General features: G+C 40.3%; 1 protein-coding gene across 1 annotated transcript; it reads right to left on the bottom strand.

The window, feature by feature from the left end:
- Window positions 1-7,047: 7,047 nt before the first annotated feature.
- On the bottom strand, window positions 7,048-17,398 carry zgc:158828 (probable ATP-dependent RNA helicase DHX35). Its single transcript, XM_034207500.1, has 21 exons — window positions 17,246-17,398; window positions 16,711-16,838; window positions 16,505-16,597; window positions 16,075-16,152; window positions 15,849-15,953; window positions 15,699-15,760; window positions 15,305-15,374; window positions 15,083-15,142; window positions 13,486-13,598; window positions 13,297-13,393; window positions 11,757-11,915; window positions 11,408-11,618; window positions 11,089-11,213; window positions 10,767-10,821; window positions 10,423-10,613; window positions 10,246-10,323; window positions 9,982-10,111; window positions 9,261-9,342; window positions 9,082-9,153; window positions 8,855-8,966; window positions 7,048-8,713 (listed from the first exon to the last, which is right to left on the bottom strand). Exons 1-21 carry the CDS (start codon window positions 17,283-17,285, stop codon window positions 8,675-8,677), a joined length of 2,100 nt encoding a protein of 699 aa, XP_034063391.1. The 5' UTR covers window positions 17,286-17,398; the 3' UTR covers window positions 7,048-8,674.
- Window positions 17,399-19,133: the final 1,735 nt, after the last annotated feature.

Below are 19,133 nucleotides of genomic sequence, written 5' to 3'. Positions count from 1 at the left end.
ATTTTGTCTTATTTTCATAAATTCAACATTAGCTAGGTAAATGCAGAGCCATATAATAGAAGAGTTACGACATCTCCGTTCACTCCAATGGACCACTTTTTTACAGCAATGGCGGATCGTGGAGCCTCTCAATCGTTCCCCGGACGTTAGCGCCAAGGCTAGCAGAGCTGTAGAGTTGCAGCATAATAGACCGTTCGTGACGGACTTTTAAAGGTAAGAAGAAGTTTAAAGATTTATATTGCGGATATTATCAGTACATCTGATTCAAATTAACATGTGTATTAAAGGATGTCAGTGGATTATCCCTAAATTAGTAGATTTAGGGAACGTTTACAGATAACAGATTAAGCTAGGATACCGAAGCAAGTTAGCAACAGACGTTGAACAGCCTTTTAATTGTAAATTCCGTTCTCTTAATGTCATTTCGTCCAACGTTGTTGAATTAGAGAAGAGGGGCTTCTAAACGGGATTGTATGCGGGGGCGGAGGGAGTTAAATATTAGATAAATATAACTTTGGTGCGTGTAAGAGTGAGTGTTTTTAGCAGAGCCATATTGTGTCCTTGTGATTATGTTGATTATTACCTGTCTGTATAATGTTGCAGCTCAGCTGATTTTGGATTGATGGCAAAGGGAGAGGGACTTAAGTGAGAGTGAAAACACAAGGTAAGTTTATACTACTGTTTTATATAAGTAAGCATACTAAACATGTATTCTATCACTGTATTATATAAGTAATCTTGTTAGTAACCTACTGTATGGCAGGTGGAGGGGCAGTGATGTTACAAGTGGAGGAGCAAAACTGCAAGACTGCAAACTCACAAGACAGAGAAATCGAAGTTTGTTCTCCAGAGATGAGGTTGATTTCACTTCAATTTTTTCATATTTTCTAAAGATGTGGAAATGGCAAAAAAACACGTGAGAGCTGTAACCAAGACAACTGTAACAACATGAGTAGAGAGCCACCAAGGTTTTTCAAGTCCCTCTCTTACTCCATTTTGCCAACCCAAACTTCCAGGTACATGACGGGACACCTTGCTTGTTTTTGTTGTTTGCTCTCCTCTGGCTGGGTGCTGGCAGGTGGAGGGCAGTGATGTTGGCAGGTGGAGGGGCAGTGATGTTACGGGTGGAGGGGCAGTGATGTTAGCTGGGTGCTGGCCGGTGGAAGAGCAATGTTTAGTCCAAATATTTCCATTGCAACGACTAATGGAAATGATTGCAGCTGTGGATCTGTTTGGGGGTTGCTGGATGTGGTAGCTTGGCTGCTGTTGTTCCTTTTCACCTTTTTGGATTGGCTCTTGCTTCCAAAATGGCCATCTTTTAATTTTATTTTTGTTCTGTCATTTCTGATTTGTTTGGCCTCAATTCTCAGCCTCAGCCGTATGAATCTTTTTACGAGTTTTTGTTGTACTCCACAGCATGACGGAAGCCTGCTGGAGAGGGCCTGAGCTTCTTTCTCCAAGACACCCACTGCGTTGGGGAGCTGCATGAGGGAGGAACCAGTCTTGGTCCTAAATAGTTCCTCAATTTGGTGAATGAAGTCAAAGGCTTCTTGGGAGGGACAACAAAGAGCACCTGCCTTGAAGTCTTTCAAGTCCACTAACAAGCTGTTGTCACCAGAAGGACTCTCATCATGGTGCTCTGTTGCAATTTTGCATTTTTCACAGATGCTGGCAAACTTGATGATTTTGTGGACGATGTAGCCTGCAAGATGGAAGAGAATACATTTCTCCGTTTTTGTGAGGTCAGGTGCTGCTGCTCTGTTCACCGCCATCAGCTGTTCCACTCTGACTGATGGAGTGATTTTTGGCTCCCCTGTGTCCAGGAAGTCTGCCAAAAAGCTACTGTGGTCTTCCTGGTAGCTCCCAGAGCTGATGGTGGTGAGGAACTGCCCCACAGATATGATTCTCAGTGCATGATGGAATTCCACTGGAGTTGGGGACAGGATTTTTAGACCTCACACAGCTGAATGTATTTTCAAGGCAGTCTTGTGTGAACCTTGTCGTTAACACAAACCTGTGTCCTTGTGTAAGCATCTCCTCTTGTATGGCCAAAATTGATGTTGTTGCCATTATCACCCCTGTTTGAACAGGCTTCCAACCTCCCTTTTGACCTATCTTTATCCCACGAAACAGATGGACGATGTTCTGGAGGAAGGTGATGGCCTTTTGGTACTCCTCTATCTTGAGCCTGCTCAGGGCTGTAATTGGATGGCGAGATGACATCAGATCAAACCAACGATCAACCTGCTCCAGGAACCACGCTGTCGTCAGGTATGACAGAGGGCGGTTTTCTTGCTGCACCATGTATTTCAGCCCAGCACTTGTAGCCTTACTGAACACATTTAGAGCAAGACCAACCTTCATCTTATCAAAGTGACTTGGCTCGATGGCTGCAGCTGAAAGATGGGGAGCTATTTTTAAGGCCATCCCTTCCTGAAAGGTCAATAAGTCCTTAATGGGGACCACAGAAACCTTGTTAGAGGGGAGGTTCTCTCTGTTAACAACATCCTCAGGAATTATGAAGACCTGCCCACGGACAAGGGCACTTTTTAAATTTTTTACCAGATGTGGGACATCGGGCATGAAATAGAGCTACCTGTCTGGTTTTGCTGGATGTGGCACCGATGTTTTATTTTGGTCCACCCCAAAGGATTTCCACATGGCTCGGTTAGGGCTACCCATGTCGGTGGTGACATCAAGCACATGTAGCCCTATGGATGCTGCCCTCTGTATTATATCAATAATGATTGGCCTGTACTCTGCTCCATTGGTAGAATTGCCAGTGTAATGATATGCCACTACTTGCTTCCACCGTGTTGTGTTTTCAGCCAACATAAGCACACAAGCATGTGTTGCCACCCCTGTGTGACCTGGTAAAGTCACATCACCGTACAGTTTGCCTGTAATCATGTCTAACTCCACACTTGGTGTGATTGCCATTTCATCCAAGGTCAACACACACTCCCTTTCAAGGTCTGTCAATCTATCTGCCTTTAATTTTAGGAAATCAAAGACCTCTGTCAACACACCAGGCTCAAACTTAACACATTGCATCCTTCTTTGCAGTGTCCTTATTCCTGGAAGGGGAATCTTCAATTCCTGCAGAGTTTTGTAACCCGTTGGTCCACTCGCAAAGCGAATTTTTAAAGCCTTCTTAATTGTCTCATTGCTCCATTTCATCCCCTTTGTGGTGAGTCTGCCTAATGCCTTCAGTTGGTCTTTTGAAAACGTTTTCTTATATTTATTGTCCCTAATTTTCATTGTTTTCTTGAGAGCTGCATTTTCCTTCCTGATTTTTCTTAGTACAGCCTTTGCTTTTTTGGTGATTCCTTCTTGGCTCTTTAATTTTCTCTTTAATTGTTGTAATAGATCTGTTTGACTGGCTGCTGGTTCCCTCGTATGCTGACTGGCTGCTGGCTGAGTGGGTGGTGTCCGCCCTCCCTGTCTCTCCTCACTAGCCATGTCCTCTCTTTCTTCACCCTCACTTTCCTTTCTCTCAGTCTCCTCATCCCTTCTTCCCTCAATCTTTGAGACTAATGTAAGTAGAAGACATGGCACTGTACATTTTCGAACATTTTAAATATTATACCACTTAAAAATAACAAATATTACTTTTGTTACTAAGAGTTCATACTTATTATACCTGTGTCACCTTTCACACTATAGCTGTGATCATGAGCTATGGGCTTTGTAGATACAGGTCCCGGGGTGAATCGTGGTGCAGGGGCCCTTCTCTTTTTGACCACAGGGCGATGCACGAAGATGGTGGGTATAGCCTCTGTTCTCAGCCTAGTCTTGCCCTTTTTTGTCTTGACAAACTGGTCTGCATCAAAATGTGCCTGCGGAGTGACTTGAGGTTACTTCACACACAGAACAACTGTGTCTGAATCTTGTCTGCCCACATACATATTCCATAGTGGTTGAATACACAGTATTAGGAAACACTTTATACTTACTGGACATGTTATACTCATTACATACTGTATATAAAATATGACCAAGAATGTGAGACAACTTTATAGAAATTCATATCACATCTGTTACTGATGCCATTTGTCATACTTTGTTAAACTCACAAATAATAAAGTTCCATAACTTCAGTTGGTAACAAAGACCACACCTTATCTCCCCAAGGCAATTTCCCATCCAATAGGTGTGCTATATAGGTGTGTATAACCCTTTCTCCTGTCTGTTTATCCCTCTTTCAGCACAAGAACCAGAGGGGGATTCAATGGAGCCTGAATACCTGCACTGAGACCCCCACCCTGCACCCTGAGTCTCAACTCTGTGTTTTTCAAGCCTTTCCCTGTTTTTTGTATTAAACAAAACATTAAGCTTTCCTAATGGTGTGGTTTTCATTTTGTGAAAAAGTGCAAATGCAGTGTTTGTATATAATTACCTCACATATTTTTTTGCTGTTGGTTGTGAAATTGCTCCTGCTGACTTGAGCCAGCCATTTTTTCCTCCGCTCTGTGTCAGTGGGGAAGCCGTACATTCGTACTCCTTTCTCTGAGCGATTGGAGCATCCCCAGGCAGCACAGCAAACCATGGTGGCGACTAGGAGGCAGCACAGCAAACCATGGTGGCGACTAGGAGGCAGCACAGCAAACCATGGTGGCGACTAGGAGGCAGCACAGCAAACCAGGACAACAAGGAGGAAAAGGCACAGACAAACTGCATGATATGCTATTCAATGTTTATTGAATTCCATGTATTTGCAATGGATGTTCCTAAAACAACACATTTAACATCATCATCATCATCATGCTGCTGCTGCTAGTCCTTTGATAGTCACCTGTCGGTCTCCTGTCCTTTCTGAAAGTCATAAAGATGACATTAGTCATTTAGATAACTTGTGTCCTCAATTACCATGGGATTACTGAAACTACCATGAATTTAAGAAAATGGTAGACATTAATCTAATCTGAATTTTAAAGCATTACTTCAGATCCCCTCCCTCTAAATATATCAATAAACATTAGAAAGTGATGCTCCTGACTACCATACAAGTTTAAGAAGATAATATTGGTTTTAAAGAATTCAAAGCTATAAATAAACAGCAACAGGCTCTTTAACCAAGGCACTGTTAGCCTAACATGTAAACTAGTTGTTCACACTAATCCTAATATTATCACTTAATATTAGCAAATTCTATTTTATTTTTTAAAACATATTGATGTTAATACATACACATATCGATTTGTTGTATAAATATTGCAAATCAAAACCTTTATTCACTAATAATTACCAAAAATCGTAGTTCTATCTCCTGTTATCAATGCATTCACATTGCCCGCCATGAACTTCCGGGGAACGATCCTCGTCTACATGAACCACGTGACGATAACCGTTTTTGGACTTCCGTTGTCGTAACTCTTCTATTATATGGCTCTGGGTAAATGCAAACAAACGGCAGCCATTTTAAATTGGCTAACCATGACGTTTGGCTAGTAGCTAATGGGCTGACCAGTGCACATGGAAAGAAAACATGTCAGTTCAATAGATGCTTGTAAACAAACTTTTTGGACATCCCATAACACATTTGAGGTTTATCAGCGTTGAAACACCCTTTCACGTATCCGGTAGTGCAAACTGACATGACGCAAAATGAAATTATGTAATCACATAAACAACCAGACATTAATCCCACACGACACTCAGGTGATAGGAAAGCATCTTGGGTACGCAGCTAAGGTAAAATTGGCGCCTTTTTTTCTTCTTTAAACTCTGCTTTTTAGCCATAGTGAGCTCAGTGCTTCCACTGAGGGCTGAAAGGTGAACTACAGCTGCTGAGTAGATGAGAGCTTCACCTGCCCTCTAGTGGATTCTTTGAAATTGTTAACTACCATGTAAAGATAATATAGTTCGGAATAATTTAAGGTGTATATTTTTATTCCATCTCTCTTAGACCCAAGTTGGGCCAAGAATACAGCAGACACTTTTTAATTATTGCTTTTACCGATGGAATTAAGTTAGAACATTTACTAGTAAGTAATGACTGTACAGAAGTACAATTTTGAGGAGGCCCGCTTTTACCTTACTTAAATGTTTTTAATTGTATGCTACTCTATACTCCACTACGTTTAAGAGAAAATATTGTAGGGTACATTTTACCATAACATTCATTTGATAACTCAAGTTATTAACTACTTTGCCGATTCAGATTAAATGAAATCACCTAACAAATAGGATACATGATGTTGTGTTAAACCACCCTGCAGTTTATTTAGTTGTTAATACCCAACCTTTACCAGATGCAACATCCCATTCCCAAAAGTCAAAGTTGATAAACAATGTTTAAATGCCGTCACATTGTGTTAAAAATGCAGGCTATTGTCTGTCAAACTATTGTTTTTGTTTGTTTACACTCCACCTATTTGACAATGAATGATTCTTAAATATAAGAGATAATCCCTTTATTAAATCAATAATACAAATCCAATATCTAAAATGAGCCATTCTGCATTATGAATATTCATATATTAGTTAGTTTAAATTGGTTCCTGCCAATACTTAAGTATAATGTAATTTTTACTTAAATATGAGTTTCTCTTGTAATATAGTATTTATACACTGTGTATTTCTACTTGACCGCAGTCAAATATCTAAATACTTCCTTCACCACTGGTTTTAGTGGTGCATAATGTAATTATCAAAATTGCCACAAAGTAATTGCACCACTTTATTTTGTATGGAAGAATACATGCCCCCAGATATGCTTACTATAAATTGATTAAATATATTAATTTAAGTCCATGTGTTAACCATATTGCACCTCTAAATTGATGAATGGCTCATCAACCTAAGTCAAAACAACCATTTTTTAATTTACACACTTATCAAAAAGGGAACTAATACATAGACACTCATAAATGCCCTTTCACTCAATTATAATTTGAGTCATTTGAATTGGGCACAGTTTGTAGTACAACAGTGACACCTCCTGGCAAAATGGTACACTGAACTGCATGAAAAAGCATCAGTATGATTCATAAGAGTAAAATAACAGTAGTTGGGTGGGTGAAAAAAGAAATCATCAGCCAACACTGAGTGCATGACAATAAGGCTTTATTTGAACATGTAAGGAAGAAATGGCAGGTGACAGTTTTTTTATCTCAGCGGTGAGCAATTACACAGGACTACAGATTACTGCATACATACTCCGTATCAGCACAAACAAGTTAATACGTTTTTATTTTCAATAAGTCCTAGAAGGTGATCGTAAGTGTATAGTCTATCAGAGTACCATTTAACATGCAAAGGTAATTCCTTTGTATATCCATCTAAATTTGAGTTGGCTTACCTATCTACGGTACAGTGTGTTCTGTGGTTTGATTACAGTTTCACTGAATCTAGCTAAAGTAGTAACCTCAAGAACAAGATTTATGAAAAACCATGCAGGCAGAAGTAAACGTTTAGTGACAGTGACCTTATGGATTTTTAAGCATATGACAAACCTTTAACATACTGCTCACTGGCGGTTTCAGGGCCAAATACTTCTGAAGAAATATAAAAACAAATAAAAACGTAAGCGGAAAATGTAGAACAGATGCTGTCAATATGGAATGGAAGTCTCAAATAATTTGCCATTTTACTGAACACCTGGTAGATGGTTTTGACAGTAACGGGACAAAATTACATTAAGGTCTGTCTCGAAACTGAGACAAACTGTAAAAGGAAATGCAATTATTATGACAAAAGAGATGGCTTAGATCGAATAAATGCTACTGTTTCTTTGAAGCTCTGGATGCATGTCTGAATGCACTTTATGTCATCACAGGAACAAATGGCACTTCATTTTTAGTTTTGATTTCACAGCTTTGCATTTACAATGCTTGGGTGTATTTACACATTTCATCTGAAAATGAAATGTGAAATAGTTTGAAAAATAATAATTGGCACAGAGTGGTAACAAGGCCACTATGTATGGAAAACGAGGATCTAAAAGTAAAGCGGTCTTTTCACAGTATCATTATTAGATGTAAAAGATAAAGAAATGCGTTTCCTTCTGCAGTAAATTCCTGAAAATATATATTACTACATTCTGTATGAAGGTGCAGAAAGTTAAGAAATCAAAAATAAATTGGAGATAAAGTGAACCAGTTAGAAACATAAAGGCACCCAGGCTAGGGGGACGCAAATTAAACAGAACAAAGTAAGCCATAAGTCTCTCAAAGGGAATCATCCTCACATACCATTGACTTTCGTTCTCCATCATGCAGCAGGAAATACAGCGATTAAAAAAATAATTAAGCCAAGAACCAGGTGAGGACAAGCCTGTGGCATACGAGCCGTTCCCTGTACCTGAGCCTGCTCGGACTATGTACAAGTATGAATGAAGTGAACTACGTGACTATACATGAAACAGTCTGGTCTCATCTTACATTCGTCACCATTTACTCCATCACAGGTACACTACATTACTTCCAAAAATCAAGAAAGACGCTTCCAAATGAAGTCACATTAATGTCAACTCTAAAAATGTATCAACTTCATCCCATTCTAGCGTGGCCACATAGTGTGGAGGGGTTGTGCAGGTGGACATGGACAATCAGTTCATAATACATCTGTATATACAATGAGATGGAGAGGGGCACAGTGGCAATTTGAGAGGGTGTTTCTCCTTTTATACCCGTGAGTCTTCAGTCTTAACATGACGAAAGGATGGAGAGCTTCAGAGGACCCGGGACCTCTTGCTGGCCAGTGAACCATGCTAAAAGAGAGAAGGGACAGGTCATGTTAAATCAGACAGATAGTTAACTCACTTTAACGTTTAATATTCAACTCACGTTTCAAAAGACGCACAACAGCCACATACACAAATATCAAGTCGGAGGAGCTTTCTTTGACCTACCTTGGCCTGCTTGTAAAAGTGAGGGGCCAACTCGACCAACCAGGACGACTCCACAGCAGTCACATCGCGCATGTAGTATTTTGCCGTCTGCAGCACTTCATTGAAAACCACCCTGAAAAGGAGACAAAGTAAGATAGAAGTCTGAATGCGTGCAAATTCTCTGCACACCATAAAGGTTCAAGAATAAGGGAGCAAAGGAAACTTGCTGCAGAAGAAAATGCACTGACCATTTTGGAGGTTTCTCTCCATACAGCACAGAGCTGGGGTGGATGTGAAGCTCACGATCGTCTCGTAAAGTCCTGTCATTGCAAGTGAATATGAGAATGAGTCATGTGATTTGCAAATGGATGAAAAACTGAAAATAATCCTTAGACATTTTATAGATGATAAAAAGGAGCACTCTCACCGGTAGGAACCAGAATGGTGAATGCGTGCTGCATTTGAGAAAAACCCAAGTACAATGCACTTCAAGATCACATCAGGATCACCTGTGCACAAGAAACAAGCAAGGAATTGTTAAAATGGCCATTTTACTTTAGTTATGACAGTGAAGCAAAAGGTGCATTTAAGTAGCACACATTTGTATCATTAAAAAAAACATCTACTTTTGCACCATCATTAGAACATGAGTTAGTCCTTAATATTGGTAAATATTTGTGATGTCTGTTCTTTATTTGCAGGTCCCATTATTATTATTATGATGATGAGCCGCCGCTTTCCCCTTTCTTCTCCAGTAGGACTCAGATGAGGGTGTTGCACTTTTCCTTGTGCATGTGATGTTTCGGTGTTGTTGTTTTTTGTTTTGTTTCTTTCCGTTAACTATCAAGTGGGAACTAAGTATTTTTTGTAGTACGTTTTTGTGTTTGTCTTGTTATCCTACTATACTGTTATGTTTGGCTGTGAATAAGAAATATGTAGGACAGACCATCTATTTCTTTTTATTTTCATATACGAATATTTCTTCTCCCTGCTCCTTTTCGCTCAATGGTGTATTTACAGAGACATGTTTTGTAAACAATTATTATACATTAAGTTGTACATACCATGAACGGAACAAATAAAAATGAAATGAAATATGTCACTGACACAATCCCACCGTACATTAAAAAAATATAAAACAAACAAACCTTCACTGGAAGTCCGCGGCACCTTAAACTTGTTCATGAGACGCCGGAGCTGCTCTCGTACAGTCACAGCCCGCAGCAGACCTTTATAGTTGAGGAAATGTTCCTGACACCACTGGGAGCTCTTCTGGTGCTGCAGTAAAGACGAAAAAGTTTCATTGTTTGATTATAGTCAACCCTCATTCTGCTGAGTTCGCTAGCCCCAAGTGTTGTGATCACTGTCACTGATTGAGCTATACATTGTACATACATTCACACACACTATACCTTAATGAATGCTTCATACACATTCAGCATGGTGAGGTGGTCTCCCTCAGCAACTGCAAATTTCCTGTGCTCTCGAGCCTGCAGGGTGCGATAGCGGAAATTGGATAATTGTTATGCTGACAAAGCATTTCTGCCAAATACACAACACGCTTATTTTGAAAGCCGGTTTTCACTTACGGCAGCTTTCTTCTGATTGGCCGGCAAAACAAATATATTCTGAATCTGCATCATTGCTGCGATGGTAACAATCTCTTTGGAGCAGCCGAAGGTTCCTGACTCTAGGAGCATCTTGGCAAACATGGGGCTGAGAGGAAACTCTGCCATCCGCACACCCATGGGATCAGTCAAACGTCCGTAATGGTCTAGTCCTGCCAAGACACACAGCTGGTTAAGATTCTGCATCATGTGCAAGGACACCTTAGCTTGTAGATGCTTGCCGACAGAATTTTGTACACAGGTCTTGCAGTTGAAGGACAGTTTCCCTTTGTACTATCCTGCCCTGCTGACGGCTTGTTTCTTACCTCCGAGAGCGTAGAGCAGCTCCAGAGCCTGAACCATGGTCTGAGCTGGAGGAGGCTGCAAAGTTATTGTTAAATATAATGTTACATTTTACAATTGCAATGTTTAAGACAGAAAAAAATAAGGAACTGCCTTTACTTGTGAAGTCTTGTCATTACATCTTGTAAAGCAGGAACATACAATGACTGCATTAATTTTATGGTTTCTGTGCATTATTCCCCGGAGGCTAAGGGACATTCTCGCTAATTAAAATGCAAAGTACCATTCCTGTCACAGTGGGTGAACACATCACAGCCACCCTGTGGATGCAGAGAAGATACTCACCGAGAGGAAGCTGAACCGCAGCACGTTGTCAATGCCTAGCGCTTTCAGCTGCAGGATGACAGGGGCCAAATTTGTGCGCTGCATCTCTGGCACAGTAGAGGCAGGCAGTTTCTCAAAGTCCTCCTCTGAAGAAAGGAACACAGGCAATAAGAAACACAGGGAGGGAAATGAAAATTGACAGAAAAAAACAGGCAGAGAGGGTGGAAGGAGGAGGATAGAACTACACATTGCCTAAAATGCTAACAATGCATGATTCCGCTCACAGACTATATTCTACAACACTTTCATCCTTCTTCTATTCCTGAAAACCAACACATACCTGTGTAGAGTCTGAAGCATTTCCCAGGACGGTTTCGTCCGGCTCTCCCAGCCCTCTGGCTGGCGGAAGCCTTAGAGATTGGAGTTACCACCAGAGATTCAATGGCAGTGCTCGGGTTATACGCTCGCAGCTTCACAAAAGCACAGTCAATGACGAACACAACCCCATTTATAGTGATGGATGTCTCAGCTATGTTAGTGGCCACCACAACCTGCAAGAAACAAAAGAAAGAAATAAGTGTTTTGTATATCACACAATGTATCCAGTTATCGTCTCCTATGTTGACACCTAGACTGTTAATGTAACTCAATGGCTATTAAACACATTAGAATAATGGCAGCGACTTCACCTTGCGAACAGTGGGCGGAGTCCTCTCAAAGACTTTCATCTGATCAGCGTAAGGTAAACCCGAGTACATGGGCAAAATCCTCAGGTGTTTCTTCATGCCGATTCGTGACAAAGACCTGGCCTGGTCCTGCAGAAGGGACACCACTTTCTCCACCTCTTCCTAAGGTGAAATATACAAATAGACAATAAAAAGAAGGTAACCTAGACAAAGACAAAAGACGGACCATGCCAAAATATAGTAATGAAATAACAAATGGAATGCTTGTGTTATTATATGCCATCTATTCCTTCTGCAGGGCTCGACATTATAAATGGCCCGCTGGCCCGGAAGCACTTTTCAGACCCCCCGGGCCAGCATACCGTACTTTCCACTTGCCCAAAAAAAAATGGTCCTGTGGTATTGGTATTTTGACAAGCCATTTTGTTAAATTGTTTTGTTTATTAACGCTACAACATAGCGTTTCGTGAGGCGGTTGTTGTTGGGTGAAAAGCAAACAGCTGTTTGCTGCGGAGGGAGCGCAGCGCGAGCAGGCTCCTGTGAGCGGGAGCGCGCTCCTTCACTACAGACTATCGCACCACCTAACCATTCGCCAAAATGTTTTTAATACCAGCGGTAACCGGCCAAGCGCCGGGCAAAAAACAATCTTCAAATAAAAGAAAGTCACCGGAGGAGTTAAAGGAGAGTGACAGGGAGCATGAGAAGAAGAGGGAGAGAAAGTTTCAGCCAGCTTGATCGATGGAGTTGGCTTCTAGTGGTGCAGTGACGCGTCCTAAAACCCTTTTATAATCTATCGATTAGATTTATGATTCGAAAATTATAAAAGTAGGGTAGACATGTGGAGATTATCCGGCTGAACAAAACGTGCATTTATCAAACAGGTTTGTTTTCCACAGACCTTATTTCCAGCTATTTTCCAAAACCCTGTGGAGAAATCCCATTGCTTTCTGTCGAGGGAACCAGCAGCTGACTTCCTGGTTTTATGACGGGTCACTGGATGCACCTCTCAATATGATGCCAATATAAACAAGGTCTTCTGTCGGCTCTGTACATCAATGCCGACCTATGCTGACTAGAACATATAAAGGTATTGGCTATAGGGAAATGTCCCAGCAGTTTAGGAGAATGAAGGTTCTAATCTAATCTATAGCCATTACATTTCTAACTCCTAATGACAGGAAGGCAGAAAGCGCATTATACTAATAATAATACTCCTAATAATAGCAGACATTTTTTAACAATGACCACAATATAATTATTTTAATAAACCAAATATGAACAATTGAGGAAAATGAGGAAGACCTGATGATTCAAATGTTGTAGTACAAGTAGTAATGTAGTTTGTGTATAAATTACTATTGCAACAAATGTGTTAATTTTCTTCATGATTAGTCGATTTTTTTGAACGAATGCTCCGGGCCAGTGGTTACAATGGTGGGGCCAGTGAGAATAAAATTCTCTGGGCCGGTGGAATTTTACCCTTAATGTCTACTACCCCTGCTTCTGTCAAATTAATATTAAGTAGTTTTAAATTGCCACTAACCTGTCCAGTAAGAAAAGCAAGGACATCTCCGTCCTCCTCCGTCTCATGGATCTTCAGCACTGTCTCCACTGTGGCCTTTACATAGTCTGGGACAGGACTGAGAACAAACAAAAAACCCTTGAGAGTTAGAGAAACAAAATATACTACTGAAACACCTTTTCCTCACATTGGATTATGTGCGTTGACTACCTGACAGTGTAGAAGACGTCCACTGGAAAGGTGCGTCCCTCCACGGTCAGAATTCCACACGTGTCCTTGTTGGGATCCCCGGACTCGTTCAAATTGAAGAAGTCATGGAATTTCTGTAGATAATAGTGATAACTTCAGTTAGTAAAGGAAGCACTAATGAGGCATTTGTAGATCATGTTTAAAGCAAACATGTTTATATATAAAGTGAAAGTAAACAGACTTTTTATCAACTGATTTCACCAGGAGACTATGCTCCAATTCAAACACTGAGTAAGTGCATTGAACAAATCAATGACTGGATGTGTCAGAACTTTCTCCAATTAAACAAAGATAAAACTGAGGTAATGGTTTTTGGAGCCAAGTCAGAACGTATAAAAGTTAGCGCTGAGCTTCAGTGTGCAATGTTCAAAACAACAGATAAAGCCAGAAATCTAGGTGTAGTCATGGACTCTGACCTGAGTTTCAACAGTCACATTAAAACAGTTACTAAATCAGCCTACTATCACCTAAAGAATATATTGGAAAAACTTGTCCATGCTTTTATCTTCAGTAGACTGGACTACTGTAATGGTATCTTCACAGGTCTCACTAAAAAATCTATTAGGAAGCTGCAGCTGATTCAGAACGCCGCTGCTCGAGTCCTCACTAACACTAAGAAAGTGGATCACATCACTCCTGTTCTGAAGTCTTTACACTGGCTTCCTGTGTGTCAAAGAATAGATTTCAAAATACTGCTGCTGGTTTATAAAGCACTGAATGGTTTAGGCCCAAAATACATTTCTGACCTCCTGCTAAATTATGAACCATCCAGATCTCTCAGGTCTTCAGGGACTGGTCAGCTTTCTGTCCCCAGAGTCAGAACTAAACATGGTAAAGCAGCGTTCAGTTATTATGCTCCAAATATCTGGAACAAACTCCCAGAAACCTGCAGGTCCGCTGCAACTCTGACTACTTTTAAATCCAGGCTGAAGACTTTTCTTTTTGTCGCTGCTTTTAATTGAACTATTCATATCTTAGACTGCACTGTAACTTTTATCCATGTACTTTTTCTTTTAATGTTTAATTGAACTATTCATATCTTAGACTGCACTGAAACTTTTATCCATGTATTTTTTCTTTTAATATTTATTTTATTAGCTTTTCTTTTTAATGACTGATTTTAAATGCCTTTTTCTTAATGTCTTTCATTTTTTGTAAAGCACTTTGAATTGCCTTGTGTTGGAAAGTGCTATATAAATAAACTTGCCTTGCCTTGATATTTTACAAATGTTTTGCAGCTAAAACAATCAATGAAGAACTTCTGTACCCTCAATCCGACATCTTTAAAAAGTATGCAACTTACTACTGAAGTATAACTAAATAATGTGCATGTATAGATCAAAGTCTTTTCAAACAGACAGTAGATGTCTGATATGGCATTTTAGCTTTTTTTTTATGCTGAGCGCAGCCGTGGCCCGATTGTGTCAGTTCTTTCATCAGTGTATCGCAGATGTCAGTTCAATGTGATCCGACCTGACACCAACTTTTCCCCTTTCTGTCTTTTTTGTTTTTGTTCTCGCTTATCAGGCATATCTGCTCATCTTAATGATGCTGTCACCTTGGCATCCAGAGTGGCAGAGGCCACAATCACCCTCAGGTCTCGCCGCTTTTTCTGAATCTATAGAAGAATCAGGAGTGTACAAAACAGTGGGAACCGAGAAGGAGAGTCAGCGTTAAAACGGAAAACAACTTACAACTTACTAGGATTATTTGTATAGATACTAGAATGAATGAAAGTTAAATATTCAAGTGTAATTTTTTCAGAATCAGCAGGAATTACCTTCTTTAGTAGACCAATGGCTATGTCGGTGTACAGAGTTCTCTCATGCGCTTCATCTAGCATCAACACACTAAGGATAACAGCACAATACAAAAGTTAGAAAGAGTAAATCCAAACCACTTTTAATGACACAATACAGTTTTCGTGTCCGACAGAAATGACTTTATTCACAAGGGACATTTTTTGCTGTCACAGAAAGGGAAAAAAGTGTAAAATAATGGGGTTGATTTTATTTAGCTGCTTCAGGGTGTCATTATCAGAACCCTCAGGGACACTTGAAATGAACAGAGCCACTGTTAATGGTATTGGTAATACCAGTGCCTGTTCTTCTATGACAAGTTAAACTATGGGATTTGAAAAAAGCTAACATAATATCATAATTACAATCACTTACCTGTATTTTTTCAAAAGAGGATCAGCCATCATCTCCCGCACCAGCATGCCATCTGTAAGGAACTGAAACACAAACGCACATTAAGTACTGAAATGACCCAAACACGGGTACAGCTTGTGATGAAAGCTTCAAACATCTGGCAGGAATTACCTTAATTCTTGTGGCTTGAGGATCAGAGCAGTCATCAAAACGGATGGTGTATCCCACCTCATGTCCGACCAGGGCCCCTCGCTCCTCTGCCACACGATTGGCTACCTACCAGCAGGAAAGAGGGGGAAGTACAGAATTTGGCACGTGTCTTTCAGTGGGAACTACATTTATTGAAGAGAAATTACATTTGGCAAACGGCAACAGAGGACATCAGTAGAGGCCTTACAGAGATAGCAGCCACACGACGAGGCTGTGTCACTCCGATCACCTTCCCCTCCGTTGCCCAGCCAGCCTCCAGAAGATACTGAAGTGAATCAGATGAAAGAATAGTTAGATCAAAAAAGATGAAGGAAGCAAAAGAGAGACTGCAAAGGAGCAGACTTTGCATACAATGGCTGATGTGGTCCAAAGCCCTCTTAAAAAAAAGAGCCAACTAAGCATCAATGTTATGTAAAAACAAGGTGGGAGTAAAGCCACATGAAGGGTATCAGTTCAATGCAGCAATGTTGTGCCTTTGACTGTTAGATATGTGACTTTGAGGATATTTTGCTTCAGCTTAGGCAAATATGTAAAAACTGGTGTACTGGTGTCCAGCATTTCTTAAATTGTGCCACAATGTACCATGGTTGAAATTATACTTATACTACTGCACTAACCTGGGGTAACTGCGTTGTTTTTCCACATCCTGTCTCACCAACTATGATGACAGTCTGGAAGCTCTCCACCAAGTATAAGATGTTGTTTCTGTGCTGAATAGGACACAATTAATACAAAGTTTATCACTGAAATACACACTACACACAGTTCAACACATTTCCCACACTAATGTAACATCTTTGCATGTTCAGAGGCGATGTAAAACCTTGAAAACGGGGAGTTTCTGTCGTTGCTTCTCTATGGAGAGGGCAGTGTGCGGGTTGAAGATGATGGGAGAGCCGGTGGTCTCTGTGTTGAGCTCCCGCTCCTCAGTAATCCCCGGAGCCTCAGCCCCTGGGGCAGAGCAGATGGTGGAGGTAAAGATAAGATGTTTTATTTTATTTATTTATATGAGCAGAATGAGTCTTTCAGATGGTGAAAGGGTTTAGTGCAAAGCTAAGACTTAAAATAAAGCACCTATAGGTGTTGAAACCCCCTTATTTTATTGCACGTCTGCACGTAGCTGTCGTACTTTCCGCTTCATAGCCCATGCGTTTTATTTTGGCAGGTTACATGGTTACTTTGATTCCGCAGAGCTATCGTTACCCGGGCTGAACTGGCTGCAGAGATCACGCAGCTGCTGTGAAAGCAGCTAAGGGAAACCGAGACTAACTGAACTTTACAAGCAGCTGCCCGTTACTGAATACCAACCCCGGAAAATAACAATAAATGCCCGATTTATTCTTTTTTAGCGTACTTACCCGGCTTCCAAAATTTCATCGTGGAAAGGGGAGCCGCCATCTTGGATTCTACGTCACATATTTTTTTCCCTTCTGCGCTGATGACGTCAGGACTCGGGCATTCTGGTTAGATTTTATGAATGATGTATGAATGATGTGAATGCGGTTGAGTTCAAGTTAGACGAATAGCTTAGTTCATTCCAGCAGGTGAGGTGAGTGCCAGCAAAATGCACATGCGTTTAAGACTAAGTAATAGGACTTACATACTGTTTCATTAAAATAAGCATAGGTGGACAATGAAAACTCTGCAGCAACAAAACATGGTCAAAACCAAATCTAGGCGAATATTCATAATCATCTTAATTGGAATGGGCCTGCCTTTTATGCATTCTCTCATTATACACAGAAATAAACAACATCTAGGAACAACAACAACAACTATGATGGACAAATAACACTACAGAACTAGGATGTTATTCTCTTGATTAATTGATTCATGTTTTTTTAATTCTGCTAATCAGTGATGGAAAGTATAGGCTACCATTAATTAAGCATTATTTTTTAGATACTTATACATAGCCACCGTTTTATACAAATGTTTTAATCCTAATTTAATCGCGTTTACAGCTATAGTTAGTTTCTTTAGAGAACAGGGTTTAACCTGGGTTTAACACACAAATCAAGGGGCCAGTTTACAAAATATGAAGCCACAGATAGGAAATTAACTATTTAAAAGTTGCTGCTTAGCTGAATGCAACATAAAAAATGCAGTAACTTTACACCAGTGATCATCCAAAACTCTTGCTGTGGCAAACTGCCAGCCAATGAGTACTCTTTATGATATACTTTAAATGTTGTTGCTACATTGTTTGTACTTCGGCAGTTTAGTTTGTTTTATTTTTATTGAATAGTATTGCTACTCATACTCATGTAAAATGTCTTTAAACTTTAATATTGTATTTGTTTTGTCACCTCTGCCACATGTTTTGTTTCACAGTGTTTCCCACAGATCTGAAATATACTTGGGGGGGTGGGCGGTAAGGAGAGGTGGAGGAGAGGCGCAACAACAACATTAACATTAGGTCGCTTGTGAGCAGACCCTTCACGCGATGGCAGAGCGAACAGGTAGCTGGGCCGGACCGCAATTTGTGCCATTTTGCCGGATTTATTTGTCAATATTTACAGCCTTGCTGCCCATAGTGATAGCCCTGGGCATGGGTTACTATTTAAATACAATTGTAAATGTATTTAGGAACCTGTCCATGTGATTTTAAGTGGGGGTGGACCTCAAATCCTCTAGGGGGGTCCGGGGCAGATTTTTAATGTTGGATTAATGCATCAATCTGGTGCATTTTGAGGGGAAAATAAAGAGACTAGATCTATGGGAACACCTATATGAAACAGAACTGTATACATTTCAATAATCATAACATCATGGCCATAACCAATAGCATACCATTTCCAATATGAAAAAACACTGAAACTTGTTTATTTATTTTTGGTTCATTTATAGTTGTGAGTGTGTCTGGGCTCCTGAATCAGCCTCTCCTGTCTCCCTCCTCTCCCCCTGCTCCTCTTTGAGGCAGCAGCAAAGACTAGTTTTAGCTCTCAACAAGTTTTAAAAGTGTATCTTACCTTTTTTCACCTATAGTTTTTTTAATTTGTTTTATTTATGCGAATTTTACTAATCACTACCCTCTCAAAGGGAAATATGTGTTTACATAAATGGTGACCAAACCGTTTGAGACCCACTGAGAACTTAGACTAAGGTTGCGTTCCAATAGTCCATCCATTTAGCTTAGGAACCTTCCTAACCAAGTGAAATGACCCGGAAGTACGTCACTGGCAGCCATGATAAGTGCCGTTCCAATTCTCTAAATGAAAGGAAAGGAGGTTTCAAACTTCCTTT

This window comes from Gymnodraco acuticeps, unplaced genomic scaffold (assembly GCF_902827175.1).
Source record: "Gymnodraco acuticeps unplaced genomic scaffold, fGymAcu1.1, whole genome shotgun sequence".
NCBI lineage: Eukaryota > Metazoa > Chordata > Actinopteri > Perciformes > Bathydraconidae > Gymnodraco > Gymnodraco acuticeps.
This window is presented reverse-complemented; position numbering and strand designations above follow the sequence as displayed.

Excerpts from the sequence above, each read along its gene's own strand:
- zgc:158828 (XM_034207500.1), bottom strand. The coding sequence starts at position 17,285 with ATGGCGGCTCCCCTTTCCACGATGAAATTTTGGAAGCCGG. Across the intron at positions 16,839-17,245 it reads GATGAAATTTTGGAAGCCGG|GGGCTGAGGCTCCGGGGATT; the intron begins GTAAGTACGCTA and ends GCTCTGCCCCAG. Across the intron at positions 15,761-15,848 it reads CTCAAGCCACAAGAATTAAG|TTCCTTACAGATGGCATGCT; the intron begins GTAATTCCTGCC and ends TTTGTGTTTCAG.